The sequence below is a fragment of the Musca vetustissima genome, unplaced genomic scaffold, assembly GCF_032173495.1.
Source record: "Musca vetustissima isolate MV318-11 ecotype Yass unplaced genomic scaffold, APGP_CSIRO_Mvet_v1 utg26253, whole genome shotgun sequence".
Taxonomy (NCBI): domain Eukaryota; kingdom Metazoa; phylum Arthropoda; class Insecta; order Diptera; family Muscidae; genus Musca; species Musca vetustissima.
In genome coordinates this window covers 48,292-68,276 of record NW_026886527.1, presented here as the reverse complement: position 1 = coordinate 68,276, position 19,985 = coordinate 48,292, and the positions used below count along the sequence as shown (strand labels likewise).

At 36.8% G+C, this 19,985-nt stretch overlaps 1 protein-coding gene across 1 annotated transcript; it reads right to left on the bottom strand.

Moving 5' to 3' along the window:
• Window positions 1–893: 893 nt before the first annotated feature.
• On the bottom strand, window positions 894–19,582 carry LOC133333990 (uncharacterized; the record flags this gene model as incomplete). The annotated part of the gene is made up of 2 exons (XM_061542297.1): window positions 18,886–19,582; window positions 894–1,024 (listed from the first exon to the last, which is right to left on the bottom strand). Coding segments are annotated over exons 1-2 (822 nt in total), but the record flags the coding sequence as incomplete, so codon positions are not given.
• Window positions 19,583–19,985: the final 403 nt, after the last annotated feature.

Genomic DNA, 19,985 nt, shown 5'->3' with positions numbered 1-19,985 from the left:
ACCAAATAATCAATGGGTGCTTGATTGATATTACATTTTAAACAGTGAAGCATACCAAATAGCGTGCGTAAAGTTAGCTTAAAGTCTAGTTAAAAAGTATTAAATCGATGTTCCTTCAAAAAGACGACATCTGTAAAGATACATATGTAGAATATCCCCAAAGTAGTGAAGGATATCATATAATCGGCCCAGTCCGACGTTACTACTTTCCTTACTGGTTTTTATATAAACAGAATGTCCATAATCATTTACATTTTCTTATGAAAATTTTTTGACGATTTTGAAATTAGTTTATTGCAAAATTTTACTGCTTGGGCAATTTAATGTACACCCATGCGTATGATTGACATCAGCAATAATACGCACTAGAGCAGTCAATTATTACAAACATTATAAATATCTCTCTTCATTCATATTCAAATCATTTTTCTTAGAATTGACTAATTTCACGGCAAGTAGATGTGAAAACAGAAATATGTTAATTTAACTAACACAATTAAATTTGGCATTGAAGTGTAAGTTATATTTAAAATAATGTTGATTATCTAGCAACGAAATGATAAGACGAGAAACATCAACAATGTAAATGAGTATCTCCACCTGACAACGAAATAAACAGCACGTCCTTCTCTCAGCTACAGGGAATCACCAAAGAGATTTTTTGTTTGGACCTAATAATTATTATTTTAAAAATTCTTCATTTTATGCACAAAATAATTTCAACCTCTTAAAACAGAACGAACGAACGAACAACAACTAAATATTATTATTAAACTACTTTTACAAAGCCGAAAGTCTGAAAGTTTTCCATTATGTTGAACACAATAACCAAAAAAAGAAAAATCGCAAAACAACATACAGGCCAAAGAAGCAAAGAAGAAGCAAAAACTTACCTCATTGAATAGGTTGAAGGCCCAACAAAGTGAAACCGGATGCAGGGGTTTATAGTGATTACCAAACGAGTACATATACCATAGACCGGGAGCCGGAAATATAACCGTTAACATATCACAAATGGCCATACCTAAAATTAAATAAAACAAAAAGGAGAATGTTAAGGGATTATAAAAATTACCGCATATAAGGAAGAAAATTTAAAGGCAATTGTTAATCACTTTCTTTTATGTGAATTGTGGACATTATTTGCATAATGGATAAAAGAAAACAAAAGTATACTGGTCTTCGACAACTTGGTCTTCATCTTCTGCCTCTAACGATTGCATTCATCGCAGTTGCCAAGGGGAAAAATGTTCTTTAATTAATTAATATTCTTGGGTTACTATGCAATGTCAAGGGGACAGAGGCAAACAAAGTTTTAATTAACTTAAGGCATAACTCAATATTGGACATGATGAAAATAAAAAAAATATATATATATATATATATATAGAGGAACATGGAGAATGAATAAAATTCAAAAAAAAAAAAAAAAAAAAAAACTTTTAGATGCAGATACTACAAAAAAAATCTTCAGCTGGACATATAAATTATTAAAGTATTGATGAAAAATCCACCTCTCTTTAAGTATCAAATTGTGTTGTTCATCTATTTTCTTATTAAATTTTGAATTAATATTATGTGAACCCAGGGCAAAGGCGTCGGGCCGAACTCTGGATACCCTCCACCACCAGTACTTGAAATAAAACCAGTAAGGAAAGTAGTAAAGTCGGTCGGATACCCTTTACCACTTTGGCCTTTTTCAAGAAATACATCCTTCAAGGTCTGTGAATTTTTTTGAAGGACCATTGACATGAAATTCGAGTAAGTTAAATATGTGATCTGTGTCTATATGTGAACCGACTTAACCCAACGATCAAAAAACGGATATATTTGTATCAAGTATATATTCTTGATCAGCGTAAAATTCTATGACAATTTATGCAGGTCCGTCTTTCTGTTGCAATCAATCTAGCGTCTAAACGAATTGAGCATGATCGCCAACATTTTGCATAAAGTTGTCTCTTGTCTGCAGGTCCGCTTTTCGGGTAGCTCCCATATAACGGTTAACCCACACCCATTTCGATACGTTGCGCGTAATTTTGTGTCTATCGGACACACTTTAAATCTTTGGTGCACCATTTGCGAAAAATCGGACGAACATATATATGGGAGCTATATCTAAATCTGAACCGATTTCAATAAAACTTGGCACACGTTAGTCTATTCTAACTTCAGTACGTTGTGCAAAATTTCGTATGATGTTTGGTCGATTTTATCCTTTAATATTAACGGATCATTACCATAAACAATAGTTATCTTTTTGGGCCAGAACCCATCCAACACACAAAATTTCGTGCCGTTTGATCAACATGGACAGACGGAAGGATGTCTAGATCAACTCAGCTAGTCGAGATGAGACGATTAATATACTTAAAGATCTAGGATCAATATTTCGCGGGAGATTTGGGTGGAAAATTTGGTATCATATACGACTAAAATATACCAAATCTACGAAAAATATATTTTTTTGTGGAGGAATTTGGTACCCAATATGAACATATTGTACAAAAATTTTAGCGAATTCGCTTAAAAACGCGCCCAAGAACCCAAAAATACCGAAAATAGAAAGATAAGCCTATATGGACCGATATAGTCTACCCTCGAACTTATCCTGCCTGCATACAGAAGAAACTCTATGCAGCATTATGTCGACCTTTCTCAATTTTTTGCTATATCAGCAATTTATCGCTAAATGTGATTTATGCTCCAATATGCCGGAATACCTAATTACAGCCCCACAATGGGGGATATATCGAATCTTAGTTCTATATTTATAATGTTCAGTATATATGCACGTCAGCCTTTACTAGAAAGATTTGACAACCCATCTGAACCTGAAAAATCAAATTGGAGCCCAAAAAAGTCATTCCAATGACTATATCGCTTGGAATATTAGAATAGAACCATATACCATGGACCAATATTGAACATTTTTTGTCGAAAGGGAACCTCATAGGTCTGTGTCAAATCATTAGTTTTTTTACACACCAAGAAGTCGGAATGCCAATTTATAGCAATTTTGAATGCGCCCAAAATCGATTAGGCCTATATTCCAAAATTTCTACTTAGAGGTATTTTAGGTGGAGAGAACCTTCAAAATACATAGAATGATGTAGTGGATTCAAGCTATGACTATATTAATAGGTTTATACGAAGATTTTTAAACCATCGGTAGTTGATGTACACCTTGCCATCTTAATCTCGGTTGTTGTGATCTCTATAAGCCTTAACAACAACGACGAGAATGGAACAAACCAGGTATTTTCAACACTTTGATCTGCAGCAGCAATAGCTGTTAATTAGCTGTTAGCTGTTAATGAGTATGTACCAAGACGAGACTTAAATTTCCTCAGCCTTAAGGCTAATGAGGTACGATTGTAGCAAAACGCTTGCATTTCATCCGTGTCTTAAGTTTTGGAAAGTGGAGAAAGTGAAAGCAGCTGAGGTCAAGTACTGTCAAAACGGCGGATGAGACGTGATAACTTTGCATTGTCAATTTTCGAAGAGTGCACTTTGGACCACGAAGGAGAAAATCCCTTTATACGTGGAATATGCTAAATCATGGGCCTACATACGTTAAAAATACCTTCCACAATTTTGAAATCTCAAAATGTCTAATTTTTTCGATCGTTCCCACGCCACTCATTCCCGCCCCTGCCGACCGAGGGGGCCACCTCCTCATAACGAGAGTAGCACGTACACCCCATAGTCCGCACTATGGAGGGATATGATGGTAGAAAAACTACCGGCTACAAACATTTTCAGCCGGTCGTATATGTATTGTGTGCGGAGCAGTATAGTTGGACGGGGCCGACCATATGATACCCTACACAATTGCCACGGAACTCAAACTTTCTGCGATATTTGCACCCTCTTGGTAGATTAGAGGTCAACAGCCACTCTCTCTTACCCTGAACATTTAAATAATAATATTATCATTTAAATCATAAATACCTTGACTCATTTGAACCCCTAAATATTTATTGAACCCATTCTCAATAATACCACAGATCCATTCCCCGTGTTAAATTCGTAATGTTCGCTCAATATGTCATCAACGCCAGAGGCGGACATTTGAGAGATATCATATTCAAAAATTGATGTAAACAAATCTACTTGGAACAAATTAAATGATTAACATTGCCAACCGCCAAATTTTTATTTTTTTCTTTGTTAAAAAAAAAAAAATAAATAAAACATGGGTCCGTCGAATATGGGCAACCCTGTATTTACAGGCGTCTAACGCCATGTAATTTCACGTTAAGTTCCGGTTGGGTTCTGTCTAGAGGACATAATTATGTCCTCTGTTCTGTCTGAGGACATAATTATGTCCTCTAGACAGAACCCAACCGGAACTTAACGTGAAATTACATGGCGTTAGACGCCTGTAAATACAGGGTTGCCCATATTCGACGGACCCATGTTTTATTTATTTTTTTTTTAACAAAGAAAAAAATAAAAATTTGGCGGTTGGCAATGTTAATCATTTAATTTGTTCCAAGTAGATTTGTTTACATCAATTTTTGAATATGATATCTCTCAAATGTCCGCCTCTGGCGTTGATGACATATTGAGCCCTTTTTGCTGCATTTTCCATCGTTTTTGCCAACATTTCGGCCGGAATAGCGGCTATTTCTTCACGAATGTTGTCCTTGAGCTCTTCTACGGTCCTTGGCTTGTTAACGTAAACTTTTGACTTCAAATATCCCCACAAGAAGAAGTTAGGCGGCGTCAAATCCGGCGAACGCGGTGGCCAGTCCAAATCACCACTTTTCGACATCAAACGGGCCGGAAACAAATTCTTCAGAAAATCGATTGTTATGCGACTTGTGTGCGGTGGAGCGCCGTCTTGTTGAAACCAGAACTGCCTCATACGCTTTCGTCGAATAATTGGCATCACAAAATTGGTCATCATGTCGCAATAACGCTCCTGACCATAACAGCATGGCCATTTTCAGTTTGGAAGAAAAACGGCCAAATGACCGTTTTCGCACTAACGCCGCACCAAACAGTGACTTTTTCGTCATGAAGAGGCACTTCTTGAATCTCCTGAGGATTTTCAGTGGCGTAAAAACGGGAATTTTGCTTATTGAATGGGACCGTAACCATTCAATGTGAAATGGGCTTCATCGGGCATGATAATTTTGTTCCAAAATTGCTCGTCATCTTCGGCCATTTCGATGACTCTTTGGGCCCATTCCAATCGACGAGGCTTGTCCGCAGGCAACATTCTTTGCGTTAATTGAATTTTGTACGGGAACGTTGAGTTTTCACAATTGACTTCTTCTGTTGAATGTAAATTTCAACTATTTCCAAGCGATCGCGTGGCGTGTTTTGGTTCATGGTAAAAATCTGCTTGGATTGACGCTTCTAACGCGGCATGTCATTAAGCGATGTGACATCTCTGTCAAAAGTTATGGCGTTACCAGTTGGATCCGTCGAATATGGGCAACCCTGTATGTAGGTATAAATCCCACATCCGAGAAGACACATCACTATAATTGGTATAAATTTAAGGGTCAACAGCTTCTCTTGAATATACTATCAATTTTTTTAATCTATGTTCTTCAGTAGTTACTATATGCACCATAGAGTGCATTTTTTGCCATTTTTCACATAAAAGTGTGGTCCATTTGAACCTCTAAATATTGACCGATTTCGGTGATGTTCGGGTCACAATTCTAGAGCGGTCATAAAAACATCATTTCATCCCCTGGGTCTAGAACCAATGTTTTTGTACTTGAAATTGGAAAGCGGTCAAAATGACCGCCTTCGGCGTTCTAGTGTTAATATACAATCTACCATGTGGTGGGAGATCAGCTTGAATTTAATGTATATAGATATGCTACTTCTCTCCTTCAAATATATGTAGATTAAATGCAACAATACAAAATCGCACCCTATGATTAGTATACAATTCATAAAATCGATACTTCGATACATTTGAATACAAACTCGAGCTTGTTCGACAAAGTTTTCCCGTTACAAATTTATTACAGTTTGCTCAACTTCAGTGGAAATTCATAACACCAATAAAAACGTTCAACGGGAAAACTTTTTCCACTACCCGCTTTTCGTTTCGCTGCTCCCTCCAACAATTTGTTAACCAGAGTCGAGGAGGAAACAAAAGTTATATTCCATTGAAAGAGAGAAAAGTGTATAAAAATGATATGCAAAATGTTAAAATTCATGAAAAAAAAAAACATAATACATACTGTAGAAAATGTAAAAAGTCAAGAGTTCGTTATGGGGGAGTGACACAAACAAACAAACAAAACTATTGTATTGCTATACAATTCAATGTGAGCTGCATGGGCTTAATGTAGAGATTCTTTTGGTATAAAGCGAATGGCTTAAGAGTCGTTTATGTCAAAGTTTATTGACGAGGAAGTCTTATTCAGATATTAATGCAAAGCCATGTGAAGAGGAACGGAAAAATCATTTACTTGTCTTCAGAAGATTTTCTGATTGACCTTGAATATTACTGATGCTGTTGTGGGGGTGCGGCTGCTTGGCTGTCACAGCTGTAAAACCTTCCATTTACAAGGAAATTCAATAAATGCGTTCCCAAACAAGCCATAAAAAGGAAGAAAATTATTCACCCCACATGTAAAGGGAGACAAAAACAACAACAACAAAATAAAACATCATTTGCAATGGCATATCGTCATAATTTTTCTATGATTTTGAATTATTCTTTGATTTCATTTCATTGAAGTGGCAATAATAAGTCCGTTGCATGAATGAAGAGAATATTAATAAAATTTATTTGATTCTCCCTTATTCATTGTTATTAAATAACCAGTAAGGAAAGCAGTAAAGTCGGACGGGGCCGACTATATGATACCCTTCACCACTTTCGGTATATCAAACAGATGAAACCTAAAAGACGTCGAATTTTTAAAGGACCAGGGACAAAATTATGAAAATCAATTATAAGCGTATATATATATATATATTTGTAAAAACGGACGACACCGTTTACATTAAATCGGACGAAAATATATATGGGAGCTATATCTAAATCTGGACCGATTTTCAAGAAACTTAACATACATTCATTAATTCATTACGCAATGCCATATTTCGTGCAAATCGAAAGATATATAGAGGCTTTGGTAAACCATTTACATTAAATCGGACGAAATTATATATGGGAACTATATCTACATCATTCTAGACTTAATTCAGTACGCTGTGCCAAATTTCATGCAAATCGAAAGGTATAGAGGGACTTTGGTGCCCCATTTACCTTAAATCGGACGAAACTATATATGGGAGCTATATCTAAATCTGAACCGATTTTCTCGAAACTTGGCACACATCATTCTGGACCTAATTCAGTACTCTGTACCAAATTTCATGCAAATCGAATGATATATAGGGACTTTGGTGCCCCATTTACCTTAAATCGGACGAAACTATATATGGGAGCTATATCTAAATCTGAACCGATTTTCTCGAAACTTGGCACACATTATTCTGGACCTAATTCAGTACACTGTGCCAAATTTCATGCAAATCGAAACATATAGAGGGACTTTGGTGCCCCATTTACCTTAAATCGGACAAAACTATATATGGGAGCTATATCTAAATCTGAACCGATTTTCTCGAAACTTGGCACACATCATTTTAGACTTAATTCAGTACGCTGTACCGAAATTCGTGCAAATCGAATGATTTTCAGGGACTTTGGTGCAACATTTACCTTAAATCGGTCGAAACTATATATGGGAGCTATATCTAAATCTCAACCGATTTTCTCGAAACTTGGAGCACATCATTCTGGACCTAATTCAGAACTCTGTGCCAAATTTCATGCAAATCGAAAGATATAGAGGGACTTTGGTGCCACATTTACCTTAAATTGGACGAAACTATATATGGGAGCTATATCTAAATCTGATCCGATTTTCTCGAAACTTGGCACACATCATTTTAGACTTAATTCAGTACGCTGTACCGAAATTCGTGCAAATCGAATGATTTTCAGGGACTAAAGTCCATAAATCGGACAAAAATATATATGGGAGCTATATCTAAATCTGAACCGATTTTTCCCAATTTCAATAGGGTTCGTCCTTGGGCCAAATAAATGAGCTGTCCCAAATTTCAGCCAAATCGGATTATAAATGCGACCTGTACTTTGTTTACAATTTAACATCAACAGACGGACGGACGGACGGACGGACGGACATGCATAAATCGACTCAGAAAGTGATTCTATGCATATTCTCAAAAGGAACCATGGGTCTATCTCGATTCCTTTTGCCTGGTACAAACATATGCACAAAGACATAATACCCTGTACCACAGTGTGGTGAAGGGTATAAATATTGTAAAAAACATTATTGAACATTTTTTAATACTGTTGGGGTTTCAAGAGCGGCGAACTTTGTTGTAGGGAGGTGTAAAAATGTTTTCAACATACTTTTGTGTGACCAACTTATTCCCCAACGAGCTATCCATCTATGCCAATAGCAAAAAGTATTGTCAACGAACAACAGCAACAACAGCAACAAAAGTTCCATTATTGTCATTCTCAACAATTGAGACTGCTGTGGCAGCGCGTCCTTTGCGGATTATTCGTTAAAAAGTATTCTTCTTTCATATATTCCTTGGGGCCAATTCTCATCTTCATGAATATTGAAATATTAAGTTGAATTTTAATATTATAGCTATTTTATTTGCAGGCAAAACGTGCGAGGTATGGAGATCTATGGAATATTAGGTGTAATTTATGGAAATGATAAATATTATAAAATAAGCGTAGCTTTAATATATTACATGGAGGCTATACTCAAACTTGGTTCAATATTAATAATTTTTAGTACAAAGTTGCGCTATACAATGAGAACTTAAAATACAAATTGAAGAACGTGTCGAAAATCCCAAAATTACGGAATATTGGAGGTACATTTTAATGAGAGCTACATGTACCATACAATGAGAACCAAATTAGCTACAGCCAATTCAGTAAAAATTTGCACAAATCCCAAAAATACCGAATATTGGGGCTGCCCTGAAACTTGGGTCAATATTAGTGATGCTTAGATTGGAGATGTGTTATACAATATGAACCAAAAATACTATATTACAGCCAAAGCTGTTCAACAACTTATCCAAAATACCTAATATTAGTGTTATTGTTATATGGGTGCTACATTAAGACGTGGACCGGTAAATCCCATGTGCAATACCAAACATCTTAAGAGTACTAGCAATGTCTGTGCAAGCTTTATCTTACTAACAATGTCTGTGAAAGTTCTATCTCAGAGCTCCATCTTAAATATTGCGATCCATATTGTGATTCCAACCGATCGACATGCATATATCGACATCTAATTTTTATACCCTTCACCACACTGTGGTACAGGGTATTATGTCTTAGTGCATATGTTTGTAACAGGCAAAAATAATCGAGATAGACCCAGGGTTCCTTTTGAGAATATGCATAGAATCGATTTATGCATGTCCGTCTGTCCGTCCGTCCATGTATATTTGTTAACAAAGTACAGGTCGCATTTATGATCCGATGTGGATAAAATTTGGCACAGGTCACTTAATTGACCCAAGGACGAACCCACGTTTAGGCATAGCTCCCATATAAGGGTACCCCCCAATTTTCGATATTTTGAGGTTATTTAGCGCGTTTTTAAACTGAATTCGCTGAAATTTGGTACTTTGGGTTCTTATTGGGTACCGAATTACTCCACTAAAAATGATAAATATAGGCCCAGTTTTTCTGGTAGTCCCCATATAACGGTACCCCAAATTTTTGGTATTTTGGGGATTCTGATCGTATTTTTCGACCGAATTGACTGTCAAGTTCTTATTAGGTAGCAAATCTCTCCACTATAAATTATAAATATAGGTAAATTTTTTCGGGTAGCCCCCATAAAAGGGTACCCCCCAATTTTCGGTATTTTGGGGTTCTTGAGCGCGTTTTTCAACCAAATTCTTTGTAATTGGTTTTTTGTGGTAGTATACATATAACCCCCTTTTTATACCCTTTACCACAATGTGGTACAGGGTACTGTGTCTTTGTGCATATGTTTGTAACAGGAAAAAAATCGAAATAGACCAATGGTTCCTTTTGAGAATATGCATAGAATGTCCGTCCGTCCATGTATTTTTGTTAACAAAGTACAGGTCCCATTTATGATCCGATTTGGATGAAATTTTTCACTTAATAGGCCCAAGGACGAAATCGGTTCAGATTCAGATATAGCTCCCATATATATTTTCGTCCGATTTTAACTTATTGATGCACCAAACTTCCAATAGTGATCCGATTGAGGCAAAATTTTGCACAGAGTATTGAATTAGGTCTAGATAGAATCGGTTCAGATTTAGATATAGCTGCTATATATAGTTTCGTCTCATTTTATGTAAACGAAACTCCATACTGCCAATATTTATCCGATTGAAACAAAATTTTGTACAGATTACTGAATTAGGTCCCGACTGATGTAATCGAAATTTCTATATCTACAGGATATGTAGATATTAACATGTCTTGCATGTATCCATAGTGGTGAAGGGTATCATATAGTCGGCCCCGTCCGACTTTTGAACCTTCCTTACTGGTTTTCTCATCAAAAATACACGTACAGTGGTGGTAACATAATAAAACCAGTAAGGAAAGTAGCAAAGTCGGACGGGGCCGACTATGTGATACCCTTCACCACTTTGAGTATATTCAAAGTGGACGTCGCATTTTTGAAAGTCCAGTAAAATGAAATAGGATCCATAAATATGCCATTCTGCAACCTATACAAAATTTTTCATTTGGTCAGATATAGAGTTGCTTCTTACAATGGGACAAAATTTTATAAATCAATTTAAATCATATATCAATAGGACACCCGTTGATTATTTGGATACATATCTGATAAACACGAGGAGTATGGTGCACCATTTACTTAAAATCGGACGAAAATATATCGAAATCTAATCGATTTCATCGAAACTTGTTACAGCATATCGGCCACATTTTGAGTTCTTGGTTATCATTAATTTAATCCTCATTTACTTGAAATCGGGAGAATATATATATATATATATATATATATATAAATTTGAACAAAATTCAATAAAACTTTCCACACACTAGGTTATATAAACTTCAGTACGTTTTGCAAAATTTTGTGACAATCGGCCTAACTTTGTGTCTTTTGTGCATCTTTTACTTAAAATCATACAAAATTATATATAGGAACATATCTAAATCTGAACCGATTTCAACAAAACTTGCCACACGTTATGTTTAATAACTTCAATAAGTTGTGCCAATCGGACATACCTGGAGAGTTTGGTGCCGCATTTATATCTAACTTCTAGGTTATACTAAGTTTAGTACGAAAGATATATATGGACTTTGGTGCACCATTTGCGCCATTTACATTAAATCGAATGAAAGTATATATAGGAGCTATATCTAAATCTGAACCGATTTTCTGGAATCCTAATACACGTCATTTTAGACCCACTTCAGTACGCTGTGCCAAATTTCGTACAAATCGAAAGATGTATAGGGACTTTGGTACATCATTTACATTAAATCGGACGAAAATATATATGGGAGCTATATCTAAATCGAAACCGGACCAATATGGGGAGTTTGGTGCACCATTTACAAAAAATCGGAAGAAAATATTTATGGGAGCTATATTTAAATCTGAACCGATTTCAATTGTAAACAATGTACAGGTCGCATTTATGATGGGAACTGGATGAAATTTGGCACTGCAAGTTTCGCTGAAATTGGTTCAGATTTAGATACAGCTCCCATATATAGTTTCGTCCGATTTTCAGTAAATGGTGTACCATATATCCAAAATATGGTCGATTGATACAAAATTTTGCACAACGTACTGAAGTTAGTATAACGTACGGTGTGGAAAGTTTCGCTGAAATAGTTCCCATATATAGTTTCGTCCGATTTTCAGTAACTAGTGCACCAAAGACTCAAAATATGGCCGATAGGCACTTAATTTTGAACATTATACTGAGGTTAGTAAAGCCTAATGTGTGGCAAGTATCGTTTAAATCGATGCAGATTTGTATATAGCTCGCTTATATAGTTTAATACATATGTACAAAACGTACTGAAGTTAGTATAACCTTAAACATTGAAATGGGTTCGGATTTATATATAGCTTCGGTATATACATTCGGCTGATTTATGTAAATGTTGCACTCCTAACGTTTATCAGATTGCGTTTTGTAGAAACACTGAATTTGGTCCCAAATAATAAATGGGTGCCCGAATGAGATTTACTTCAAATCTATTTACATTAATTTGTATCATTGCAAACAAACGACGCCATATATGTTCATATGAAAAAATTGGCATAATTTGCAGAATGACATGTCTATGATTGATTTAAGTTCGTTCACGTTTAGACAAAGATCACATATTTATACCCTACACAACTATGTTGTCAGGGTATTATAGTCAGGGTATATGAGTCGATCTAGACATGTGTGTCCGTCCGTCCGTCTGTCCATTATAATAGCCACAGAACCAAATACTTAATTTTTGTCGGGTTTTCTGGTCGCTCCAGAGTCCGCAATTATGGTCCGAACATCGTGAAATTTTACATGGAGAAAGGTATCGGGCCAAAAAATAAGCATGCCTGTTGTGATCAAGATCGGTCAATATTTAGCGGGTCAAATGGACCCTGACTTTTGTGTGAAAAATTACAAAATTTTTATTCTGGGGCGTATATACTTGCTCTTGAAGGACATATACCCGAGAAGTTGATAGTATATCCAAGAGGAGTTGTTGACCTTCAAATGAACCGAAAACATTAATTTTGTCAGATTTTCTAGTCGCTCTAGAGGCAATTATTATATGCAGAACATCACATATTTTACAAGGTGAAGGGGATCTGATCAAATACTGATGACCGGTCAATATTCCGAGGGTCAAATCAATTAAAACCTAAAGTGACAATTTTTTTTATTTTATGGCGTAAACATCACTTTAAGAAAAAAATAATGGTAAATATGACAGGGTTAGAACGTGGAGTTGTTGATCTGTAATCGGTAAAGAGGGTACAAATATCACGAAATATGGCCCAGGCTCAGAATATAAAACTGCAGAAAGTTTGATTTTCGTGATAGTTGTGTAGGGTATCATATGGTCGGCCCCGTCCGACTATACTGCTCCGCTCACTGGTTTAGTTTATCCAATTTCATGTTAATAGTCCTTCAAATATCCGACGTTTATAAGGATGCATCTGTTGAATATACTCAAAGTGTTGAAGGGTATCATATAGTCGGCTCAGTCCGACATTACTAGTTTCCTTACTGGTTTTGCCATTGTATTCACTATTCGGCCAGCATTCAATATATCTTAAAAATTCATTAAATAACGCCGTCGCTATAATAATTTATATTTAATACGCTTTAATGCCACTTTTAAAACAATTGTAGAAATTTTACGAAAAACACTTTAAATTTTGTTTTAGAAAAATAGCACAGACGATAAACGAAATAATTTGAATGGAAATAAAATTATCTTAAAATGTTTGAAGCTAAGAGGGTATATTGTACTTTACTAACAAAAACAGAAAAAAGAGAGGCAGGAGGAGAAGAAGACGACAAACAAAAATAAGAAAACAATACCAAGGGATCAACAACTAAATATTTGAACAATAAGATGAACGATGCTGTTGATAATATTGAAATAGCAATTCAAAATATTTTTCTGTGAATGTTTGAATGTTTTTTTGTTGTGCGTTACCTTTTTTGTTTCTTTGGATTTTAATGACCATTTTTTGACAATTGACAAGGTCCTCGCAAATGTAATGCCCTTTTAAAGTTGTTGTGTTTTTCTGATGTAGTTAATTTGATCACGTTTATCATGTTTCATGGACCAAAGCGTTAAAAAAATATCATCATTTGAATATTTTTTGTGTAGAATTAATTTGGCAATGCTATTTTTGGCGTATTGAGATATTTAATTGAAAAAAGATTTGTTTGGCCTTTTCAGACATTTTCTGTGTAGTTATAACAATAATTATTCCTTAAATTTCCATTGAGGTTTTGGTATTTTAGATTCTCCTTTCCATGAAAGTTAAGGGAAAACGTGTCATTTGTTTGTTGATTTTTTATTCCGATGGATACATGTTGAGAATTATGTTTTACGGAGCTATAGTCACCAATTGAGTCATTCAATTATGTACCAAATACTCCGAAAAGTACAATTTTTAAATATGTGTAGAAAAAAATAAAATAAATAAATAAAAAGATGTCAGTGATGAGATCGACGGCCGGTTCTATGCACCTGATTACTTCGGAGGGACCAACCTTCGTCGAAGGACTGTCAACCCAGCAACCCGCGTATTTTTTCAACATGGAAGCTACATTTCCAGGAATGTTTGATACGGATTCTTTTGGTCCGTGCCGGGATTGAAAGAGACCCCGGACCATGGTTTTGAACAGTTTGTCACAATCACATCCACTATGGATATATTTCGGTGAGATGCAACGGATTAGGAGTTATGCAGACATAACTCCTGATAATGTCTCATTTCACCAATTCAATTGCGATGGACTTCGAGGGAAAAATAACGAGATCGTGAATTTCATGCGTCGCAGATGGCATGAATGAGGACATACACATCAGGATAGTGGTAAACAACCAAATCTCACCAGACATTTCCATACTGTCTCCAGGTCTGACGGATCTACCAACACCAACAGACCACCAAACTTCAGAACTTCTTAACGCCGTACTTTCATTACCCATAGGAAAGCCTATTGGCAAGAATTCAGAAATTTTACCAATCGTCAATTCAGTGAACTGCCCAATACTTCTTATGCTCGGATACAAGGAAGCAATTTTCGGGTCATTACCTTTACTGCAGCCGTTCGCTATATATCTACGAGTCTTATACCCGAATTGAGGCCAAACTTCCCAGCAGATGCAGCTAGGTGAGCGTATTGAGGTTTGCAAATAACCCTACTAACCACACAATCAGAGAACTGACGATGGAAGTGAACAGGTTATCGACGAGCACAAGCCGAAAAAGATGCTAGAACATCTGAAGTGTCGCGAGTATGTAAATTGTGTGCAATGGTTAAGTCGCTCTCGTAACCAGGAATGATGATCGGTCGTCTGTCTCATTTAACGGCGTTGAGAAGACAGATTCGAAAAAGTTCTCGAGTTGTTCAAACCGGCAGTTTTTAGAGCACACCGAGGTTGGATAGGCTAAGATATGAGTATTGCGCCGTATACGATCTCTTCAAGTGGATGAGGAAGCACCACAATTTATGTAGGAGGATTTTGGAAGTGTCATCATTCAAGGCATCTGGTTTGCATGGAATCTTCATGGTGATGTTTAAGCAGTTTGATGAGCCAGGAGTAGAGTACCGTCATCATTCAAGACATCTGGTTTGCATGGAATCTTCATGGTGATGTTTAAGCAGCTTGATGAGCCAGGAGTAGAGTACCTAAATAATGACCTCAACTTGCCGTTAACCACCCTAATAGTTCCCGATGCCTGGGAAATGGGCAGTGTGACGCTGCTACCCAAGTCAAACAAGAATGCCAGCAAAGGTAAGTCATACTGGCCGATCTCGCTTTTGTCGCAGAAGGTATGGCATTTGATGCATTGCAACTCCCTGGCATTCGTGAATGCCTCTCAGTTGCTGATGATCAACATGGATTCTGGAAGCAGCATAGCACAACGATAGCTTTGTACGCCATTTCCACGGATATAACGGAAGCAGTCAACCAGGATACTTGTGGTGGCGCTGGACTTATCGATATAATTTGATATCGTCAGTCACGTCAAGCTGTTCGAGGACATCGAAGGAACAACCCTCCAGCCAAGTTTGAAACGTTGGATCGTAAATTATATGTGTGGACGCCTATCGTACGTGGAATTTCGTAACTGCTTAACATCTACCTTTCTGAAATTCCACGCCCACCAGATGGCATAAATATCGTAGGATTGTACGATTATGGCGTCAGGACCGAAATTTATCACATTTGTAAGAGGCTGAACAACTATCTCGTGGATATAGATGATTTTTTCGGGCGGGGGAATATGGAAATATCCGCCACTAAATAAAAGGTCACACTGTTTACCACATAGACAGCGGACAGCTACCTTTGAATTTGCAGGTCGATGGAACCACAGTTCAGACCACCAATAACCCTAAGATTCTAGGGGTCACATTCGATTACCTTTATAGGTCGTCCGCACATGCCACATCTTCTTACGATAAAGTCAGAATCAGGAACAAGATTCTGAATCGCTAGCCGGCAGCACCTGGGGATCTGACAAAAAATATTGTTAACAACATGCACAGCAATAGACCGGTATGTAGTAAACAATGCGGCTTCAGTGTAGCCCGCCAACGCTAGTGCAACGAAATAGAAAATTCTTTAATTATGCCAGAATGCCGCCCTGACGACTGCATGACGAGACGAAGAAATACCTAGGCATGTCAGGAAGAATCTTCATGATCTGGAGAGATCAACAGGCCTACCAAGCAATTGAATCGTATTCACACGGATGCAGTTAAAGAATTAATTCGAAAATATCGAGTAAATATAATCTTAGGAGATCACCCGCCTACGATAGCAGCAGAAGAGCAATAGCTATGGTGAACAAAATCTGTCCGGCACGATACACCACTTCAATTGCCCAGCCAAACACGTTAATTTTGGACTCAATCGATACAGGTCGCAGCCTTTTTGAACTCGGAGTAAGAAGCAGAACTAGATTAAGCTAAAGAGAAATACACAACAGTATGAGCTGCTACAACAACACCAACAGATATATACACTCAGTCTAGGGCTTGCGAAAGTCTACAGGAGGAGTTACACACGTGATTTATATAAGGTATTATATAATTTTTCCAGAAGAATTATGTAAATCGATTTAAATATCAAAATGTTCAATTGTGTACGTTGTACAAATTTTCATGTCAATATTACAAACATGAGGAGATTCGTGCAGCATTTACTTAAAATCGGATGAAAATAGATATGGAAGCTAAATCCAAATATGAACCGATTTCAACGAAACTTGTCACAGGTTGTTGTACTAATTTCAGCAGGATTTTCAAGAAATTGTATACACATCATTCTAGACTTAATCCAGTATGCTATGCCAAATTTCGTGCAAATCGTAAGATATATAAGGACCTTGGAATACCATTTACATCATATCGGGCGAAAATATATATGAGAGCTATGTCTAAATCTGAACCGATTTTCAAGAACTTTCACACACATTATTCTAGACGCAATTAAGTATGCTATGCCAAATTTCGTGCCAATCGGAAGATATATAGGGACTTTGGCATACCATTTACCTAAAATCGGGCGATCTATATATGGGAGCTATATCTAAATCTGAACGGATTTTCACGAAACTTAGCACACGTCATTCTAGACTTAATTCAGTACGCTATGCCAAATTTCGTGCAAATCGAAAGATATATAGGTACTTTGAGGCCCCATTTGCCTTAAATCGGACGAAAAAATATATGGGAGCTATATCTAAATCTGAACCGATTTTCACGAAACTTAGCACACATCATTTTGGTCCTAATTCTGTACGCTATGCCAAATTTCGTGCAAATCGAAAGATATATAGGTACTTTGGTGCCTATATCGGACGAAAATATATATGGGAGCTATATCTAAATCTGAACCGATTTTCACCAATTTCAATAGGGTTCGTCCTTGAGCCAAATAAGTGACTTTTGCCAAATTTCAGTAAAATCGGATCATAAATGCAACCTGTATTTTGTTTACAATTTAACATCTACAGACGGACAGGATATTCCATGAAATTGGATATTCCGAAACGTATCTTCAATATTTTGAAAACAGTCGGGATATTTTAACGGAAACTATGTCAAAACATGGAGATATATTGAAAACTTTCTGTGGGTCCTTTAAATGAGGGTTATGTCAAATTTGAACATTGTCTACGAAACTGTTTTTTACCCTCCAAAAACTAGGCATATCAAATAAAAGCCATTTCGGCTGTACCATAAAATTGAGACTAGACACAAAGCTTAGAACTTTCTCATGATTTCGGAATACAGATAGGCATTGAAAATGTGAAATATCGAACCATGTTTTCGTATAGCCCTCATATTATGGTACCTTCTAAATTTCAGAATTTAAAAAAGTGTCCCTATTCCAGAAAATACCGATATTTGGGAGGTATCGATATATACCGTTATAGAAAATAGTTCACCAATATTGATGGACAAATATTTCCTATAGCCTCCATACCGGCTATATTCGCAATTTTGGGCGTTTTTTTATCCGAATTGGTTATAATTTTGTTCTCATTGGGTGTCATATCTTTCTATCAAAATTTACACCATGGATGGTGGTGGGTATTAAACATCCGGCCCGACTGAACTTTACGACATTTTTAGTTGTTTGTTATTTGGAATACATTTTCCCTATCCAAATGGAGTCTATAAGCTCATAGAAGGGGAAAGTACCAATGTTATAACCACGCTTTCTGGAGATTAAAACTAACTGGAAATTTAAGGCAATTAATCGATGTTAACGTTTCCACATTGTGGAGAATATAATAAAATCCCTTTCGAACACAAATCCTGTTTTACTTGTTACTATTTGTGATTTTCCTTTGTTGATCCGCTGTCAATATCCTTGTTTAACCACATCTATCACGACATATCAGCCACCCGTGTATGACTTCAACCACAATAAATTTAATAAAATAGCAACATATCCTAGCTTATTTGTCACACTCACACACAAACATAGGAAATAACTAATCTATCAGCTGTACATAGATATTTTCCCCTTCAATTCCTCTATATAACACATATACACACACAGATATATAGTTTTCTTTATTAACTTACCCATTAACACAAAATTGGTTGGCGTCGACATATTCTTTTTGCTTAATATCAGGACAATCAATGAATTGGACAGAACGGTGACTATTAACAGAAATGGCATGCAATAACCGTACAAAGGTACCACATAATCCACAGGTGTATCACAGGTGAGATTCCAATAGGTCAGATTCGAGAGGGGATCTCTGTCCTGGCAATTGAACGAGTAATCTGTACCATTGAAATTGTGATAGAAATACGATGAATTGTCGGTGTCGAAACCAAGGCCAGGATCAAAACCACCAGGACTGAATTCATCTCTCATGCCAAGGCCAATACCAGCCATGGCAGACGAACCTGCACCGAGGCCGACGCCACCACCGCCCCCGTCACCACTCCAATAAATTAGACCTGTTGTATCGTAGGGATGTGGTTGAGAAAGGTTATGGCTGGCTGCTGGCGTGGCTGTGGTGGTGTTGGTGACGAGGATGCTGCTGCCGATGATGATGTTGTTTTCACCACCACCACTACTACTACTGCTATTGCTGTTTCTGTTCGTTATGCTACTATTGGTCGAGTGGCTTGTGTTCGTGACCGGCATGGCCACAATATTATTATAGGGGACTGGATTGCTATTGTCCATAATGGAGGGTGCCATGACAGCAGCAACTGTCTCTGTTACAACTGTGACCAGTGTCTGGTGTAGATTATTCATAATCCGCTGTTGCTGTTGTTCCTGTTGTTGTGCACCAGTGTCGTGTAGGATCATTACCAATCATTTGATTAATAAAAGTTCACAATTAGTAATGATATGAAGCGCGTTGTGGAGGACGACGGCTGGTATGCAAACCAGATGCCAAGGATAGTTTAGAAGATTTCGTTTCTTTTTTCAATTAATGCAGCGATTCTGTTGAACCATTAAATCACTTGTCACGGAGCGTTTGTTATCTCACAGACTCCCCATTCCGTTTCTGCAACAATACTGCTGTGTACTAGCTTTTCCAATTAGGTTTGTCCTTAAAATTGGTTTCGCCACAGCTTTAATTGTTGATTTCATTTAAAATTAATTACATCGACTCCCTGCTGCTGTTATTTTGTCCAAATTCTTGTTATACACTAACGTT